This window comes from Magnolia sinica, chromosome 19 (assembly GCF_029962835.1).
Source record: "Magnolia sinica isolate HGM2019 chromosome 19, MsV1, whole genome shotgun sequence".
In the NCBI taxonomy this organism is placed as follows: domain Eukaryota; kingdom Viridiplantae; phylum Streptophyta; class Magnoliopsida; order Magnoliales; family Magnoliaceae; genus Magnolia; species Magnolia sinica.
Window position 1 is genome coordinate 49,506,881 of NC_080591.1, and position 18,595 is coordinate 49,525,475.

Below are 18,595 nucleotides of genomic sequence, written 5' to 3' on the forward strand. Positions count from 1 at the left end.
AGAGAAGACGCCCACACTTGATTAGAATAGCAGCCCACCTGTATGTGGAAGACAGCCTGAGTTTTGGTCTTACCATTCATCCAGGCTGGATGAAGGGTCGGAACGGCCTAGATTCCATACCAACAACATGATGGGCCCTCCATGTAAATTGCGTGGGAGCGTTCTTCGCAACTCATCCCCGTGCTCTAGCCCCTACGATTCATGGATCGGCCTGATTCATGGGCTCTGAGAGTAACATGGACAAACTCATCTGATCAACGGTTTGGATGTTATACATGCATCTCATGGTTCCCAAACTGGAGCCCAACCTATGTAAATTTCCAATCTGAGAGACTATATCAAATCACCCAAGTATTGTCCGAATCTGGTAGGTACCACCTAATCTGAACCGGTTCAGTCCATAAAAGATACAGCCGTACCAGCCCCCACATCAGCCCAAAATGGCCCGATGCAGGGCGATATGACCCATTTCAGTGGTGACTAATATAGTACACAGGAACTGATTTTCAATCCATCCAAACATACATACGCATAGTTAGGCAGTCATACATAAAAAGTAACGGAAAGGAAGATCCAAACTGCGAACCTGTTGAGAGAGGCTGTTACAGTTTTTGAGAGCCTTCAACTTTAGCTCCGGATGTGAACGTGACCGTATTCAGGGGATGGTCCTTAACTGTCAGGCTCAGAATGTCCGGCCTTGAGTAGTGTCCAACCACATCAAAATCAAACTTCGCCCGTGCAATCTCACAAAGATCTGCACATTATTTGGAATATCAATGCAATGTTTAGGATCAGAACAAGAAAAGGGAGCAGGCTTGTATTTTGAGTAGGGGTGCAACTTGGGCTTGGGTGGGGTTTAGGGTCAACTTGAGACCGACCCAACCTAAAGGTGACCTGACCCACAAACCAACCCAACCTGAGGTGTCCAACCCAGCTCCAACCAAAATTCCTCTATACTCAACTCAACCCAACCCAACCCAGATACATGTGATTGTTCCCAACGCGACCTAACCCAGCCTGAATTTACTCAACCTGAACCCAACCTGATTGCAAATCAGGTGGCATTTTCCAACCTGAACCTGACCCGAGGATCTTGACAACCTGAGCCAAACTCCGGTTGGGTCAATCAGGCAAAAGTTGCAGCCCTAATTGGAATCATTGGCTCCTAAGCATTGAGCTGTCAATAGTGTATTTCTACGCTCAATTCTGTAGTGGTGGGGCCCATGATTTGGTGATCCAAAAGTTGATCCAATGGGGGCCCACCCATTGATGGGGTTGCCCAAAATTGTATAACCTTCAACCAGTGTCCAAGAAATCAACAGTTGAGAAAAAATTATAGAGATGGTCCGAAAGACTATGTTCCAGATCTTCCAGTATGGAATATATATGGGTACACCCCCCATCCCACCATGGGTATTATCATCATACGATCATGGATGATCGGCACATCAGCATCACCCACATATATGAATTGTGCAGATTGGGAAAATATTTCCTCATGTTTCGTGGAAATCCATACAACCTCACATCCGCATGCCGTAGCATGTGCTCAGGTGCATGCATGGGTATCTCTCAGCATAGTGTCTATAAGGTTTGCTCATTCTAGGAAAACCCGTGCCAGATCAAGCTATCCATCAGGCAGGCACCAAAAAGAATCAGGTGGGCCACACTTGTACACTGAATGCGGATCACTGCTCAATTCTTCTTAGCCATCCATTTCTTTTTCTTCTTCTTTTTCTTACACTAGCCTGCCCGATAAGCTGACCAGCCTCTTTCTTGAGCCAGAGTACGAAATGATGGACAGCTTGGAACCCTCAGATGCATGCCACATTGGTACATGGGTGGTTACTTATGTAGAACAACTGGGTCACATGCCCATCAGATCAGACTGCGTCAAATGTACTCATAGTTAAAAGACACAGGGGGACTCGGACTGACTCATCCAGTCCTGAATCAAGCTGGGACTTGCCTGGGTTTGAGTGAATTGGTCTGACTCAGCCGAGTTGAGGGTGACTCCTGGTGTTGAACCTTATTGGGGCCCAATCGAGTCTGAGTTGACTCGGACGAATCACACGGTACTCATCCAAGCCTTTGTAACCATGGATCTAGTTCCCTCATTTCTGAATGAAACATGGGCATACCCACTCATGCACATTAGTTTTTGGTATTTACCAAATAAGAATAATTTGAGCAGAATTGATCGCGAAGGAGGTAGTCATACCGAGATCAGCAGAGATGAGGGCCTCTCTTTCATAATTGGGTCCTGCCAAAACAGCTCCTGACGGCGAAATAATCACACTGCCTCCCGAGCATACAACTGAGTCCGGCGAGAGTTCATCATCTGTACCGCCAAATACATATTCTGGTGGAGGCGGATAGTCTTTCCTTAGGCAGAACTGGTTCGCTGACAGAACAAAGCATCCACCCTCGAGGGCAATGTGGGTCATTGACGCTTGCCATATGTCCCGGGAATCAGCTGTTGGAGCGCAATAGATCTCAATGCCTACGAAAACACGGCAGTTTCATGAGAGATGCAGGGGCTAATAGTTAAGGGTTGCTTGGATGTACACAAACATTTTTAGTGGAAGCATTTTCAATCCACCAGCAGTTGAAGGAGAGAATGGGCAAGGCCTGGAGCATGGCGGTGATTTAGAACTGATTGGGCCAGGCCTGTTTTTCCATTAAGTGGGGTCCAAGCCAAATCAATTGGCAGTCCTAGACTGAAAACATATACTCTGTTGGACAGCCTCCACTTTCTGTCACTGCAGTCAGAAATAAGGACTCAGCTTGTTTCATCTAAAAAGCTTAAGGGGCTTTCTTCCTCCCGCCCATGCCAAAATCACATTAACATTTGAAATAGGATGAACTGTAAGGCCATTGGCTCAAGGATTCATATGGTTGTGCGTGTGTGTCTACACACATGCAAGTGCACCAAAAGTAAAATGGCAATAATTCCTGGAAGGAGACATGCCACATTTGAAGTAGGATAAACTGTAAGGCCATTGGCTCAAGGATTCGTATGGCATCCATAAGATCTGTTTTGTTACATGTGCAGCCATAGCTAAAACTGAGATAGGTTCCGATAGGCTCCACATCTCAACAGTAGTTACATTGAAGAAAGAAAGGGGCTCTCGCTTTCAAATTTTCTTCTAGAAAACCCAACCCCATAGCCATTTATTAAAAATAAAAAAACACGCCATAGAAATCTACTCCTTACTTGAACTGCCATTAAGGACCAACGAATATTTCATTATTGATTCATTCTTCCTTCCAACTTCTACTTTCTAAATTACTTATTCGATTTCAACATAAATTAAATGTAAAATTATTGAGTAGCCTACTTCCCTTCGAATGATGAATCCCATTGAAGGAATGCTACAAAACTCATAAGGGATCTACTTGTCTGTGTATCCTTCCATTCGATCTTTTAGACCAAGTAACGCCATGATGTCCCCTAAAGTATATATGTGTTGGATAGACGTCTATAACCATGCCATTGTTGTTCATTTGGATAGAAATCTCTTTCTAAAAGAAAAGGAATGGCTAATCTCCATATATGTATCCTTCTATAGATCTGTTTAGGAGCCCCCAAGAAATCACAAAAAGGGCAGATGATCCTAGCTGTCAATTGAAGAGTTGTGCGTATTGAATGTCAGTGGCCTTCTAGAAAATGTGGTCCCCTAGAATTCTTTCTTCTTCTTATTTTTTTATAAACACCAGTAAACTTGTAGCAAGTACTCCAATCAGCGGCTAGGAGCATCCAAATGGTGTGATTAGTGGTATAGCTCAATAGTGGTAGGTTGCAACAGATGAATTATCCAGATCTCACGCACCTCCACATGTACGGAACTAAATGATATTGAGGGCTTGATAACTGACTTAGATGTGAACTATAGCTGCACAAAGCATGAAGCAAAGCAGCAACAGATTTGGGTGCAAGAGTGGGGAAGCATCTATTTCAAAATGTTTTCAAGTAGGAAGTGGGAGCGGCTTGTGAACCCAAAAGAACAATTTGAGACAGGAGCGACACCTGCATAGAAGGATCGTGCAACTAAGATATAAACAATAAAGTCAAGATCCACTTTCAAATAATAATAAAAAGTAAAACTACAGCAAAAGCCTAGTGTCAAAAGGTTTACCTTTCCCATATAATGCTGTTCTTAAAAGGGGCATCTTATTCTCCCAGCAAATGAGAGCACCCATCTTTCCAATTGGAGTCTCAAAGACGGGAATAGTCGATCCATCTCCAAAACCCCATATTATACGTTCCAATGCTGTCGGCATGAGTTTGCGATGCTTCCCCATGTACTGGCCTTGAGAATCAAAGAAGAGAACCGTACAATAGAGTGTATATCCTGCCCTCTCTATCACGCCCATTACTAAATAAACCTTATATTTTCCAGCAAGGGCTGCCAAGCGATCAACTTCAGGACCTGAATGCATACATTGTGATAACATTGATTAAAGGGTTAGAATGCAAAGGACAACATTTGCCTTCCTATTAAATAAACCAGAAGCTCTTTTTTTTTTTTTTTTTTTAAATGAGGACTTTACCCAACTAAACCGGAAGCTCAAAACAGTAAACCCATTCAATAAACACAAAAGAAAATGAAAACCTGTTCAAGATGCTGCTTTTTTTGAGAAAGGAAAGAAAAAGTAGAACATCTGGCGATTTTTGGGAAACATGATCAGAATTGCTGGATTGAAAGTTATGATTGAGCAAGCATAGGGCCTGTTTGGATTTGGGCAAAGTAGTGTCATGAGTAGCAATCTATGGCATGCTGTCAAAGTTAGCTGGTCATGGATATGCTGTTGCTGGCTAGTTCCCTCCCTTGTTTCAAACACCCTGTATCATGGACAAGATAGATTGTGGCACACGTAGGGAAATTAAAGATTGGTTGGAGGCACACTTACACAAGTGCATGTGTACATTTGACACATGTGCCACATTTTTTAACACTTGAAGATTGATGGTGACACATATGCACATGTGGGATGATTAAACTTGGACAGTAGCACATGTGGCACATTGAGAAAGGTCACACATGTGCATGGATAAATATGATTCTCATGTGCACTGAAACTACAAAGTGTCATTGACATGTAGTTCCACCTGTCCACCGGAGACACCCAATCAATGGTTTAATGGTCACATATCCATAAATACCTGTCCAAAAGTTCATTGGTTCCCATACACAAGGGGGTCAGTGACCTGTAGTTCCACCTGTCTACTAGAGACACCCCAATCAATGGTCTAATGGTCACATATCCATGACTACCTGTCCAAAAGTTCATTAGTTTCCATCACAAGGGGGTTGGCAAACCATAGTCATACACGGTTGGCCATGACTACTAGTTGGGACACACCTTTGCCCAAATCCAAACATCCCCAAAGATTACCACTACATCAGTAACCCGTTTATGGAAGATGGCAACATAAAATGAAGGGGATGACCCGAATGAATGCCAATAGGCTCCTAACTTTTCCGAGAGAATACAACAATGCGCTTCAGAGACTAAAGTTTCATGACACTCGGCACTCTTAAAAGCGTTTAATCAAGCCCAAAAATTTGCCACTTCATCCACAAGTGGAACCTCAAACAAGGGTTTAAGGGAATCTTGGTCATCATTACCATTATCTTAACCTTTCTCCCAACAATTTGGAATCAGCCTTTAAATGGTAGATTGGCAAAAATTTATGATGAGAATAAATTGCAAGACTCTTCCGAAATCTAGTGTAAACTGTCTCTCTTTATATACATAATTCTTTCCCGCTTTAATACAGTTTTTTTAAAATAAATTTGTTATCCTTCAAAAAAACAACTGAAATTCTACGATTGGCTGGCAATCGGACATCAACCTTCCTGTTTTACTCCGGCAATAGAACTGACCATAGCAGTGGCTCAAACTGACAACACGAGCATGCCAACACAGTCCCATGCAGTACCAATATGGTATTAAAAAACAATAAGGCTACAGCCATATTGGCCGTAACATGAAGGAAACGATCACCCTCATTACTCGAACGGAGGGGAATTGGTCTGTTATAAAATAAAAAAATACAAAAAGGGGACATCTGTTTGTATTGGCACTGTAACAGGGTCGATACAGCTTTATTACAGGCCGATTCGGCCATAAAAAGCCCATTATGAAAGTACTTATATTCAATTTTTCTCTTGCTTTTCCTCTTATTTATTCATAGCTACCATGAAGGAAGCTAAGAAAATAATTTTAAACTACATCTAGGCCTATTTTACAGATCAAAGCACAAGAATTGAGTGAGATTTGACAAACCAAAGCAGAGCGGACCATTTTGGAAAGCATCAAAAGAAGGGGAAAACCATCACCTTTTTTTTTTTTTCCTTTTTTTGTTTACATCTTTCTTTGTTGCATTTATTTAACTGACCCTAATCTATCAAATTATGGTTGATTTGTGTTCAATTGGGCCTACTTGGTCGCCCAAATCAGGTCCAAATCAGCCCAACTCACTCAATCAGGGGTGACGAACTGGATTAGGTCCCACCAAGTCCAAGCTGACTTGTCCGAGTTTTAAAACCATGCAAAGGGCACAACCTCATGGAAGTAATATTTCAAAGAAATGGCAATAATCTAATCTCTAGACCTCATGGAGATCCAAAATTTTCCCTTTCCCAATTTCCACTTGATTCATCTTGACTTGATCCACAGTTTTAATTTTAATTGAAAATCTTTTGGAAGGACGTGGCCAACTGTCTGATCTTGTACGCCATCATGTCAAACACCGTGAAGCCACTCGCCGCACAGCCTGAGCAAAACCAAAATTTTGATGAGGCACAGATATTTCAAAATTCAGGCTTTGAACAGCTCCGGCATAGGCTGTTGATAACACTTGCCATCTATCCCACGAGTCATGGTGGAATACAGCAATCATTGAAAATACATACAGGCATGTGGTTTTCAAGTACAAATAATGTTACTTACATATTCACTAAGAGGATCGGCAGGAATGCAGGTCAGTATGTAACTAGCTGGTTTTAATTTCCACGAATATCTACCTTCTATTTGTGTTGCAACTTATCTTAGCATGGTTTCAGAGAGTAGCGGAATGAAATGCTTGAAAACCAGTCATTTATCAGCCAACAGGTCTATTTGTCTTCGAAAACCAAAACCGACCATCAACAAAATGGAAGAGGAATTACATAGGATCATGTTAATCAGGAAAAGTACAGCTCGTTATGTGTAGTAATGTGTACATGTGGAAGCACAGTTTAGTGATCTAAACTGTTGCTCTGACACGACTGGCTGAGGATGGGGGATGACTGAAAATCTTCTGGGCTGAAAGATCTAAGCCTATTGATCAATGGCCCATAAATAAACTGTGGGCTGAAGGATCTAAGCCCACTGCTCAACACAGCAGTGGCCACATTCGACAAAAAGTAGTCCAACAACCAAAGGTTAGAATCCCCCAACATGGGAAATTCTCAGGCCATCCATCATCCATATTTGTGCACATCAAGTAAATGGTTTGGATTGTCAAACCATTGAACCAAATGGACAAAATCCTGTACACTAGCAAACTGTAAGTTCGCGGATGAGCAGGAACCTCATAATTCCTCCAAACGGAAAGAGAATTTTACCAGGCACATCAATAGCTGAAGCATGATACTTCCGGAAATCCTCTTTTGCCTTGGCTGATCGGCTATCAATTGTAATACCAAAACCAAAGGTTGAACCACGGGGATAACCACCGATAAATGCTTCTGGAAACACAACCAACTGTGAGCCACTTGCAGCAGCATCGGCAATCAGTCTCTCTGCCTTATCTGTTCACAAGAATATCAACCACACATAAATTACAGGTGTTATACAATTGAAAAATCTTAACCTTCATATGTCTTTTGTGGTCTTTTTGGGCAGGGGATCCTGCATAATCAGGATCAACTCTAATTCTTTTTTGGTTGGGCTCCATGCGCTCCACATATGATTCAGAGCACTAAACCACACGTTCATTCACATAAACACAATTAGTGGTGTTTTTAGTTTTTCCTAAAACTTCATTAATTGCATTTTTGTGAAGAAAATCACTGCTTTATTGTGGCAAATCCTAAGTGGAGGGCATGGGACCAGACAAAATCAGGATTAGACTTAATCCCGATTACATTGGTTCCCCTACCCAAACAGCACCTTAACGTCTCCTGAAGTTTTACCGAAAAGTTCCACAATTTTCCTAAAGTTTCCCAAACATTTCCCTTAGACTGCAAAATTTTTACACAATATCTGCTATATTTCCCAATATTTCCATTCTCTACATGTGATATCAAGTGCAATGATGATATTGAAAACACTTCGAGAGCTTGTAGACCCCTTAGCCAAGAAATCGGCAACATCACTAGATTTCCGATTACTATGATTAAGCAAATCTCCCTAAAGCGATAAAGCAATCGTAAATCATTGAGAATGAAAGAAAGCTTCCATGGGGGACAAGCAATTACATTCTGCATTCCGAAGTTACAATTGCATTCCTTTCAAATCCAACTTGAAAGCAACGTAATTCAAAATTCAGAAATCCTTGTATTGGCTCAACATCTCCATGTGTTCTTTTTTTACTACTCCATGGTTCTTTAATTTGAATATGTCGGGGGGATGCGTGGAAGCAACCCTGATTTAGAATCAAACAACCAAGCATACTAATGCAGAGACATGTGATGACCTAATCCTGGATGCATATATAATCAGGTTAAAGAATGTTCAAATAAATACACAAATCAACCAACCGTTTCCAATCAAAGGGATTAGATAAATCTCAACACAAAGATGAGGTCATTCCATCAGGATCATGACCCTTAGCATTAAATCATGTAAACAGTAAAAAGGGGGGATCTAAGAATATGAGGATATCTCATATCTAGCATAAGTCAATCCACGATCAAGTTTGAATATGATTCTACTAACTAACCATCCGTCTTTTCCGTTCAAACTAGAAGGGGGATATCCAGAGATGGAGGAACGAAATGGGTGAAGAATGAAGGGTTCGAGATGAAAAAAGTACAAGTCCTTTGTCGTCAAAAGAAAAGGAGGATGATTCTTACCTTTTCCTACAACTCAAAGATCTAGAAAGAAGGAAACCTGGAATCGGGGTGAAATCCTCAACACTCAAGGGCCAATCATGAAACCCTAATATTTTGATAAAAGAAGAAGAAAAGATACGAATTTCTATTCACTCAATAATAATTAAAATAGACTTTCTCATAATGCATATATAAGCCATGGAAAAAGTAAAAGTGCATTAAAGCCCCTAAAAACAAGAAAAATAACAAAAAGATGAAAAAATTAAAGAAAGTGCAATAAAGCCCTTGAAACAAGAAAAAAGAAAAAAAAAATATCTAAAACTAAAACATCTGTGTGGTAGGGTGTGAAATCCAACCCATGGGTCTCTGATCAGGGTGCGGTCATGCCGCTCCTGCACTTGTAGCGCGTCGGAAAGTGAGTTCGATGGACCCAGCGTCCATCCACATCAACTCCTCCACTCCGGTATTATATCAATGACGCCTCCTCCTCCGGTACACTCTAAAGGGTGCACCACTGATGTCTGCATCACACACAGAACACAAGGTTTTACGTGGAAAAATCCTCATGGGTAAAAACCACGGCACAAAACGACAACGAATCCACCATGATAATCAACGTATACAAGAGATGGAAGAGCTTACCGATCCGAGAAAACACCTTGAACACCACAAAAACCCCTACCTTTGTACTCCCCTTTGCTCACCAAAAGCCCTAAGCACATTCTTATGCCCTAATCACAGATTACAAACCCTTAAAAAAAGGATTAAAACCGAAATAGGCAACAAAACCTGCAATTCCGCAAAACTGTGCAAATCGATTTATGGGAGTTTCAATCATATCGAGTGCCATCGACCTCCCATTGATGGGATTGAAGCTACCTTCGATCAGATCGATTTAGACCAAAAAAACTATCTAGCGAGCAAAGGCTAAAAAATGGGATTTTCTCGATGCGATCGAGTGAGTTGTCGATGGGATTGAGTGGTTTATCAATGCCATCAATAGACACAGTTACAGAAAAATTTAAGACATCTAATAACAATCTCCACCATGTCTTCAATTCATCACAAATTATAGCTCCAAGCTCCATCTCTAATTGCCTCCATCATAGCTCCACCATTGTCGTCACTTCTCTTGCACACTCCACCTTCGTCAAGCCTTTGCCAAGCCCAAAGAAGTCACACATAACTTGAACTTCTCTATAGGAACCACCTTTATAAGCACGTCTGCTGGATTCATGCTTGTGTAGATATTCTCAAGACTCACTCTGCCTTCCTCAAGCACCTGTCAAATAAAATAATGACGAACATCAATATGTTTAGTACGAGAATAGTAAACCGAGTTCTTCGCCAAATTGATCGTGCTTTCATTATTCACAATTTATTGGTACAGCTTCATGGTGAAGCCCAAGCTAATTTATCATCCCTCTCAACCAAACGCCGTTTTTAAATGCTTTCATCGCTGTCATATACTCTGCTTCGATTGTGAAAAGAGCCACCACAGACCGAATCTTCGACATCCAACTGATCGCTCCACCCACTAGCACAAATGAGTAGACGAAAGTCGATCTCCTGCTATCCACATTACCTACGTGATCAACATTCACATAGCCTACCAACTTGTCCTCTGACTTTTCAAACGTCAATATGCAGTCTAATGTACCTCGAATATACCGAAATAAACATTTCACTGCCTCCCAGTATTGTTTAATGGGGTTAGTCATGTATCTGCTCACAACACCCACTGCATGTGAAATATCAAGTTTTGCAGAGACCATGGCATACATCAAATTGCTAACAACGCTCAAATAGGCACACGAGACATCACTTATTTTTCTTCTCCTATAGTAGAACATTGTTAAGAAAAAAGCCTAAAGTGAGTAGCATGGAGTGTGCTAACCGGTTTCGACTTGTCCATACTAAACTTTATCAATACCTTCACAATGTATTCTGCCTATGATAACCATAACCTGCTCCTCCGTATGTCTCTGTGGATATCTATGCCGAGAATCTTCTTTGCAGCCCCCGAATCTTTCATTTCAAATGTCCCTGACAGCTGAGTCGTAAATGGATCAATCTCAGACATGCTATGGCTGACAATAAGCATGTCATCTATGTAACAAATCAGTACGATGAATTGTCCATCATTCAGTGTCTTGTAATAGACACAATGATCGTATTCACTTCTGATAAATCACTGACCCATCATGAAAATATCAAACCTTTTCTACAACTGCCTATGCGATTATTTTAGGTCGTGTAACAACCTCTTTAACCTGCAAACTTTATTCTATGCACATTTTACTTCGAACCATTCTGGTTGCTTCATGTAAATCTGCTCCTCCAACTCCCCATGAAGGCAAGCAATCTTCACATTCAACTGTTTCAATTCCACGTTATATCGGGCAACTAACACCAATACAAATCTAATAGACACTTGCTTAACTATAGGCGTGAAAATCTCGCTGAAGTTAACACCCTCCTTTTGCGCATACCCTTTCACGACCAATCTCTTTGTATATATAATGTTTCTTCTTATAAATCCATTTACAACCAATTACTTTACACCTCATTGGTAGCTCCACCAACTCCCATGTCTTATTCTTATGCAGGAAATCCATCACATCATGCATGGCCATTATCCACTTCTTAGGATCAAAACCATCTAATGCTTCCTAGAATGTAGACGGATCACCATCATACGTAATAAGGGCGAATGCAATATTCGAGTCATCCCTGTATCTAATTAACAATAGGCGATCTCTTGGTAGATTTCTTCTAAGAGGTGGTTGCTCCACCCGCTCTTGTACCTCTACCTGTGGCTCAAACTCTACATGTGTATCTTCTTTTTCAATCTCGACATTAATGACCGTTGATTTCTCCGGTTCCTTGCGAAACAAAGAATCTTCATCAAACCTAACATCTCGCATAATTATGATCTTCCGTGTGACTCGGTCATACAACCTGTACCCCTTTACACCATCACCATAGCCCACAAAAATACACTTATTGGCCCTTTGGCCTAGCTTATCTCTTTCATCTGACAGTACATAAGAATAAGCATCACAATCAAATACCCGGAACTGTGAGTAGTCTACCTCATGACCACCCCACACTTCTACTGGAATCCTACAGTCTATCAGCGTAAACAGGGATCGATTTACCAAGTAACAAGTCATGTTAACGACCTCCGTCCATAACTCATTGTCCCATCCAGAATTACTTAACATGCTTCAGGCTCTCTAGAAGAGAGTCTGATTCTGTTCTGCCACACCATTCTGCTCAGGAGTGTGCCTCACAATCCCCTCATCCTTGCAAAACTAGTTGAATTCCTTTGAAGTGAGTTCACCTCCATTATTAATCATTAATACCATCAGTTTCTTACCTGTCTGCCTTTCAATCATCACCTTCCACACTTTAAACAAGGCGAAAACATCATATTTATTTTTAAGAAAATAAATCCACACTTTCTTGTAGTCATCGATGAATGAGACAAAATACGATGACCCCTAGCAAAAACAACAAGCTAAGGGCAACATACATTTGAATGCACATACTTGAGCATACATTTACAAATATGTGTTCCAGTTTTAAAAGTTAGCCTTACCATATATACAATGCTTGCATATACCAAGTTCAATACTTTTAAAAACAGGAATCAAGCAACGATCAAAAAGTACCTTCATGCCGCGGTCGCTCATGTGGCCTAAGCGTGCATGCCACAATCGTGCGATGTGGATTTTGCTACAGACGTTGTAGCTCCACCCATTTCAGTGTTTCCGATCAACTTATATAGATTACTGCTCCGTTGTGCCTTCATCACAATAAGTGCCCCTTCTGAAACTTTAAAGACCCTGTTATAACCAGTGAACTAATAACCAAATGTCTCAAAAGCCCCTAAAGATATCAAATTCTTCCTAAGGTTCGAAATGTGTCGAACATCCATAACAATACGCTCCACCCCATTGAACATTTTGATACACACTGAACCGATTCCAACAACTTTACAGACAATGTCATTGCCCATAAAAACTTGTCCACCGTTGTACTCGCTATATGTGGTGAACCAATTCCTGTGAGAAGTCATTTCGTATAAAGACCTCGAATCCAAAATCCAGTCGTTACTAAGATAACCGGATTTGGATGTAGTCAAGACATCACCATCATCCACCTCCTCGCATGATTGCGTTGTGTTGCCCTCTTTTGACGCATTCTCTATTTTTTCTCCATTTTGAACCTTAAGGTTCCTGCGGTCCTTCTTCATATGCCATGTCATCCTACAATTTCAACACATCATCTTGCATTTTCTTTTCGATTTGGATCGCAATCGAGAATTTCCCTTTTCCCTTTCAGTATTCCTTCCATTGGCAAGCAACACATTCATAGAGGTACCTCCGTTACTTTCTTTCTCAACTACTTCTCATGAATAGTTGAGATAACAATCTTCACATCGATGGTATCTCTACCCTATATCAGTGTGTCTACCAATTCTCAAAAGATGGTAGAAGCGAATTCAAGAGAATTAAGACTAGATTTTCCTCTTCGATCTTAACCTCTGCATTCGTCAGTTTATATAGAAACTCATTAAAAGTGCACATGTGTTCATTACTGTCAGACCCCAATGGCATCTTAAGATTATAGAATTGCTTCTTAAAATACAAATGACTACCTAAGGATTTCTTCATGTATAAACCATCTAGTTTCATTCAGGATTTCTTCATGCACAAACCATCCAGTTTCGTTCATACTCCCGTGGCAGTCTTTTGATCCAGAACATCATATAAGACATTGTCCGCTAGACACAATTGTATCGAGGTTGTAGCCCTCTCACATTGTTCATCCCACTCTTCATCAGTCATAGATGCAGAACACTTTGCCTTGCCAAGGAGAATGTGTTGCAATCCTCGTTGAACTAAGAGGCCTCTCATCTTAACCTTCCATAGTTCAAAGTTATTTCTCCCAATAAACTTCTCCGTTTCATACTTGACATTAGATCCCTTAGAAGACATATTTTCATATTTAAAAAATTCAAAACCCTAACGTTGGCTCTGATATCACTTGTTAGGGGGACGTACGGAAGCAACCCTGAGTTAGAATCAAACAATAAGAGATCAAACAGCCAAGCACACAGAGAATACAAGGTTTTAAATGGAAAAAACCACGACACAAAGTGACACCGAATCCACTATGATAATTAATGTTTACAATAGATAGAAGAGCTTACCAATCCGAGAATACACTTGAACACCATAAAAAATAAAAAATAAAAAATAAAAAATAAAAAAAAAACCCTAACTTTGTACTCCCCTTTGTTCACCAAAAGCCCTAAGCACATTTCTATGCCTTAATCACGGATTAAAAGCCCTTAAAAAAAGGATTAAAACCGAAATAGGAAACAAAACCCGCAATTCCACAAAATTGCGCAAGTCAGTCAATGGGAGCTTCAATCATATCAAGTGCCATCGACCTCCCATCCACCTTCGATCAGATTGATTTGGACCCAAAAACTATCTAGCGAGCAAAGGCCAAAAAATGGGATGTTCTCGATAGGATCGACAGCTGCTCGATGGGATCAAGTGGTCCGTTAATGCCATCAACAGACCCTGTTATAGACAAATCTAAGACATCTGATAATAGAATAAAATATATGTTATTCATTTATATATATATATATCAAAATAAGGAGCCAAATCCCTCAAAATGAATGGTCAGATCACATCAGCAACATTGTAGCCTTGTCCAAACAATTTGGGTTTGGATAGAATGAATGGTGAGAATAGAAAAGGTAAATGCAATTTGGTCTTCCACACTATTGAATTAATTGTTGTTATTTAGCATGCATCCAAACGCAATATTCAACTAAGTCTGGCATCTCATCCACAGTGCATGTGGTATACATGCACATCGATCCACGACCACGCCATCCAAATTGCAAGGACCCATGGATCACAATACAATAACAACAATGATCAAACGATCCTAACCATCCTAACCATCCAATTAAATTCTATTAAATGGATCACTAAAAGTAAAGTGGTCACCAGTCCAAATTCAATTACTAAAATCAGAGGATTAAGATAATCCAATAAATTAGTGCAAATCCGAACTATCCCCATACACAATTTGATGGCAATTTTGATGGTCTGGATCACACTTTAAAAGGTGCAATGGACCATCACCATGGTCTAACATAGACACAGATTTCCTATGAAAGGGTGGGGCCCACTATGATGTTTGTGAGAAATCCACCCTGTCCATCCGTTTTTGCGAGCTTATATTAGGAACATGTGACCGAAAATGAGGTGGATCCAAAAATCAAGTGGGCCGCACAAGAGGAAACAGTGGGGATTCAGTGACCATCGTTGAAACATTTTTATGGCCACAAAAGTTTTGAATGAGACTAATTTTTACGTGTTTTCACGTCATCCCAGTGGGAATGACCTTATAAACAGTTTGGATGGCATATACACATCAAGGTGCAGCCCAGAAAGGTTTCAACAGTAGGAAACTCTTTCCCCAATTTCCCATATTGTATGGCCCACTTGGGTTTTGGATCCATCTCATTTTTGGTCACATGTCCAAAAATGATCTCGCAAAGCAGATGGACAGAGTGATTTCTCACAAACATCACAGTGGGCCCCACCTAGCATCCCAGCACAGGAACTTCCTGCGAAATGCTTTCGTAAGAAATCCGTGTCCGTCAAACACAATGTGCCAGCAGACTACGATGATCCATACACATACCATCAAGATCTCAGATCTCTCAAACTAAACGGTCGAAGTCAACAGCACCACTTCAGATAGGCCAACATCAGAACACAACCCAGAAAGGATGATCCTAACCGTCCAATCCCTGAACATATAGTATATATTACTAAAACAGAAAACAGCCAAAAGCCCCAATCTTTTAAAGAAAAATCAGAGGCCCAATTCATCCAAGAATCCAATGCTTGTACTAGGCCCCATCCAAATCAACAAGCAAATGCCCATTAATCAGACATCAGAACCATCCAATCAATCCAAATTTCACTACTATGCCCCATCCACATCACACCCCACTATCTTAACGGTCCAGATGCAAGAATCGAACAACTCCTCAAGAAGCAAGTGATGAAGGAATGAATACCTAGAGTGGCCGGGGTATCGTAGAAAACGGTCGACGCCTGTACGACAGTGGCTCGAACCGTTAGAGCAGAGGAATCCGAGCCCATATCCACCTCGGCGAAAACCGGGCCGTCGATCGGAGCCGAAGAAGGAACCAGGGCCATTGATTTTCTTGAAGTGAGAGAGATGAACGGCGAATTCACTTACCGTACTTCTTCCGGAAATGCTCCTTGACAAAATCGTTGCGGGCTTTGGTGCGAGCTTGCTGAGGGGCGACGTTAACGTACGACAGGTGTGCACCGATAGCGAAGAGGATGGCGCCGGTTAAGAAGGTGGCGACGGTCGCGGCCAGCTTCTTTGGCGTCGAAGGATAGCTTAGGAAGACCATCCGTGTATCAAAAGGTCGAGCCGCCCCGAATTTCTTAATCCACTGCATTTGGATCGGTGGACTATTGGGAGCGGATTAGCTGTTACCCGGGTAAGTAACAGCTTAGTGGGTGTTGCCCTTACCGTGTGGGGCCCATACTCATTAATTTATTTCATATCCACGCAGACCATCCGTTTTTTCTGCTCATTTAACGGTGTTATCCAAAAAATTGAATAGAAAAAAATTTCTGGTGAACCACACCACTGGGAAATGTGTTGAATGACCACTAAAAGATTTTTATACATCACAAAAGTCTCGAATCAATCTAATCCTTTTATTTTCCCTTCATCCATTTATTATTAACCTTATCAACGGGTTGGATGGAAAATAAATATTACAGTTCTTCTTACGATGGGCTTGGGAAATTTTTAATGGTGAGGAAAAAATCATCAATGTCTCTTGTGTGTGGTCCACGTCAGACTTGGATATCATTAATTTTTGGTATAGAGTTATAAAATGGACTGAAAAAACGTATGGACGGAATGGATATTTCAAAATATCATCCATGTGGGCCCCACGGTGAGGGTAACACCCACTGAGAATATCCAATGGATAAAAGGTGGGGCCCACAGTCGTAAATTTCTCTATAGTAGACGGATTTTGCTTCTTCCTTTTGGATAATTGCAAATGAATCGTGGCTAGGTACATTTCGGGTTGATTTCGTAAATATAGAGATAGTTATGTAAGATCTACTCCGTTTATGATAGTTATGTAAGATCTACTCCGTTTATCAGGTATGGTTCTTCATTTCAATCGTTGAATCTAAAATTTATGTTCGTCTGAAATTAATTTAGGCCACAGAATAGGAAACAGGAGGGATGGAACGTCCGCCATCAGTTTTGTGTAGGACCCAAATTCGTGTTTATATGCCATCCAATCCGTTCATCTGATGTGCCTCTTCAGGATGGAATACCTAAAATACCTAAAAATAAAGGCATTATAAAACTTAGGTAGGACACCCAAATCCATAGCTCAATTGGCAGATCGAGTGGAGATACCTCGTTTCAACACTTGAGGTCTTGGTATCGATACCCAGTGGGGGTGGCTAACATGGAGTGAAAAAAAAAAAAAAAACCTTAGGGAGGCAATGTCATGCGGATTTAGAGCTTTGAGTTTTGTTTTTTGGGTGGCCCACGTGAATATTGGATCATTTATTATTTTTTATAGATCAAGGGCCAAAATTGAGTTGTCTATGTGAGGGACTGTGGATTTCATCCCCGTCAAGTAACCTCGGTAGCTAGTTATCTAGCGCGAGGTACCTAAGTCTTGCTAATGGGGGAGTTTATTTAATGAGAAATTTACGACTGTACGACCCATTTATGGCCCATTTACCCGGCGAAGCCCACCTCATTTTACCTTACCAGAATAAGCCCGGCTGTACGGACAACTTCCCAAAGGTCGAAAATGCCCATCCTTTTTCAATTTCAGTCCATTCTCTCATTTACGCCCAAAAATACGTCCAGATTCATCTCTATCAACCCTATTTCTTATTTTCACGTATTTTCTTCACTAATCTCCATATAATCTTCATCATACTATCACATTACATCTTCCCTGTTATATTCTCCTCAAGCCCAAGTGCATTCTTTTTATGAGAGGACGCGAATGCATTGATAAACGTGAAATCTTAAAGATCTTTCTCTGAAGAACGTGTTTCACATCAACGCACTCTTATTCTTTTTCTCAAACACGGATTTCACTGAGTGTTAAGGAGTGATTGGAGTTCGTGGTCAATTAACTTGAAGTTTAAATTCTAGGTAAATTCTTAAGTGTTTACCTAGAAGACCGTGGTCAATTTCATGTGGTCAATATCATGCAATGCTAAGTCAATTTTATGTGACTATCCAATTTGATGAAGTTTCGTGGTCAATTTCAATTACTTCCCGGTCAATATACTGAATTGATCAGTCAACTTCATGCACTACTTGGTGATTTTCACGCATTTTACCATCAAATTGTAGTGCATTTCTGTAATATGACGGTGAATTTGTAGTGCATTTTTTGTAATACGTTTGTGAAT

At 40.8% G+C, this 18,595-nt stretch overlaps 1 protein-coding gene across 2 annotated transcripts; it reads right to left on the minus strand.

The window, feature by feature from the left end:
* Window positions 1-337: 337 nt before the first annotated feature.
* On the minus strand, window positions 338-16,558 carry LOC131234737 (bifunctional nitrilase/nitrile hydratase NIT4B-like). 2 transcript variants are annotated; one of them, XM_058231675.1, is made up of 5 exons: window positions 16,171-16,557; window positions 7,617-7,802; window positions 4,140-4,433; window positions 2,222-2,503; window positions 338-754 (listed from the first exon to the last, which is right to left on the minus strand). In XM_058231675.1, exons 1-5 carry the CDS (start codon window positions 16,310-16,312, stop codon window positions 603-605), a joined length of 1,056 nt encoding a protein of 351 aa, XP_058087658.1. In that variant the 5' UTR covers window positions 16,313-16,557; the 3' UTR covers window positions 338-602. The 2 variants fall into 2 exon arrangements, with proteins under 2 accessions (XP_058087658.1, XP_058087659.1); XM_058231676.1 differs by lacking the exon at window positions 7,617-7,802 and having other exon boundaries at window positions 16,171-16,558.
* Between the last annotated feature and the right edge of the window lie 2,037 nt (window positions 16,559-18,595).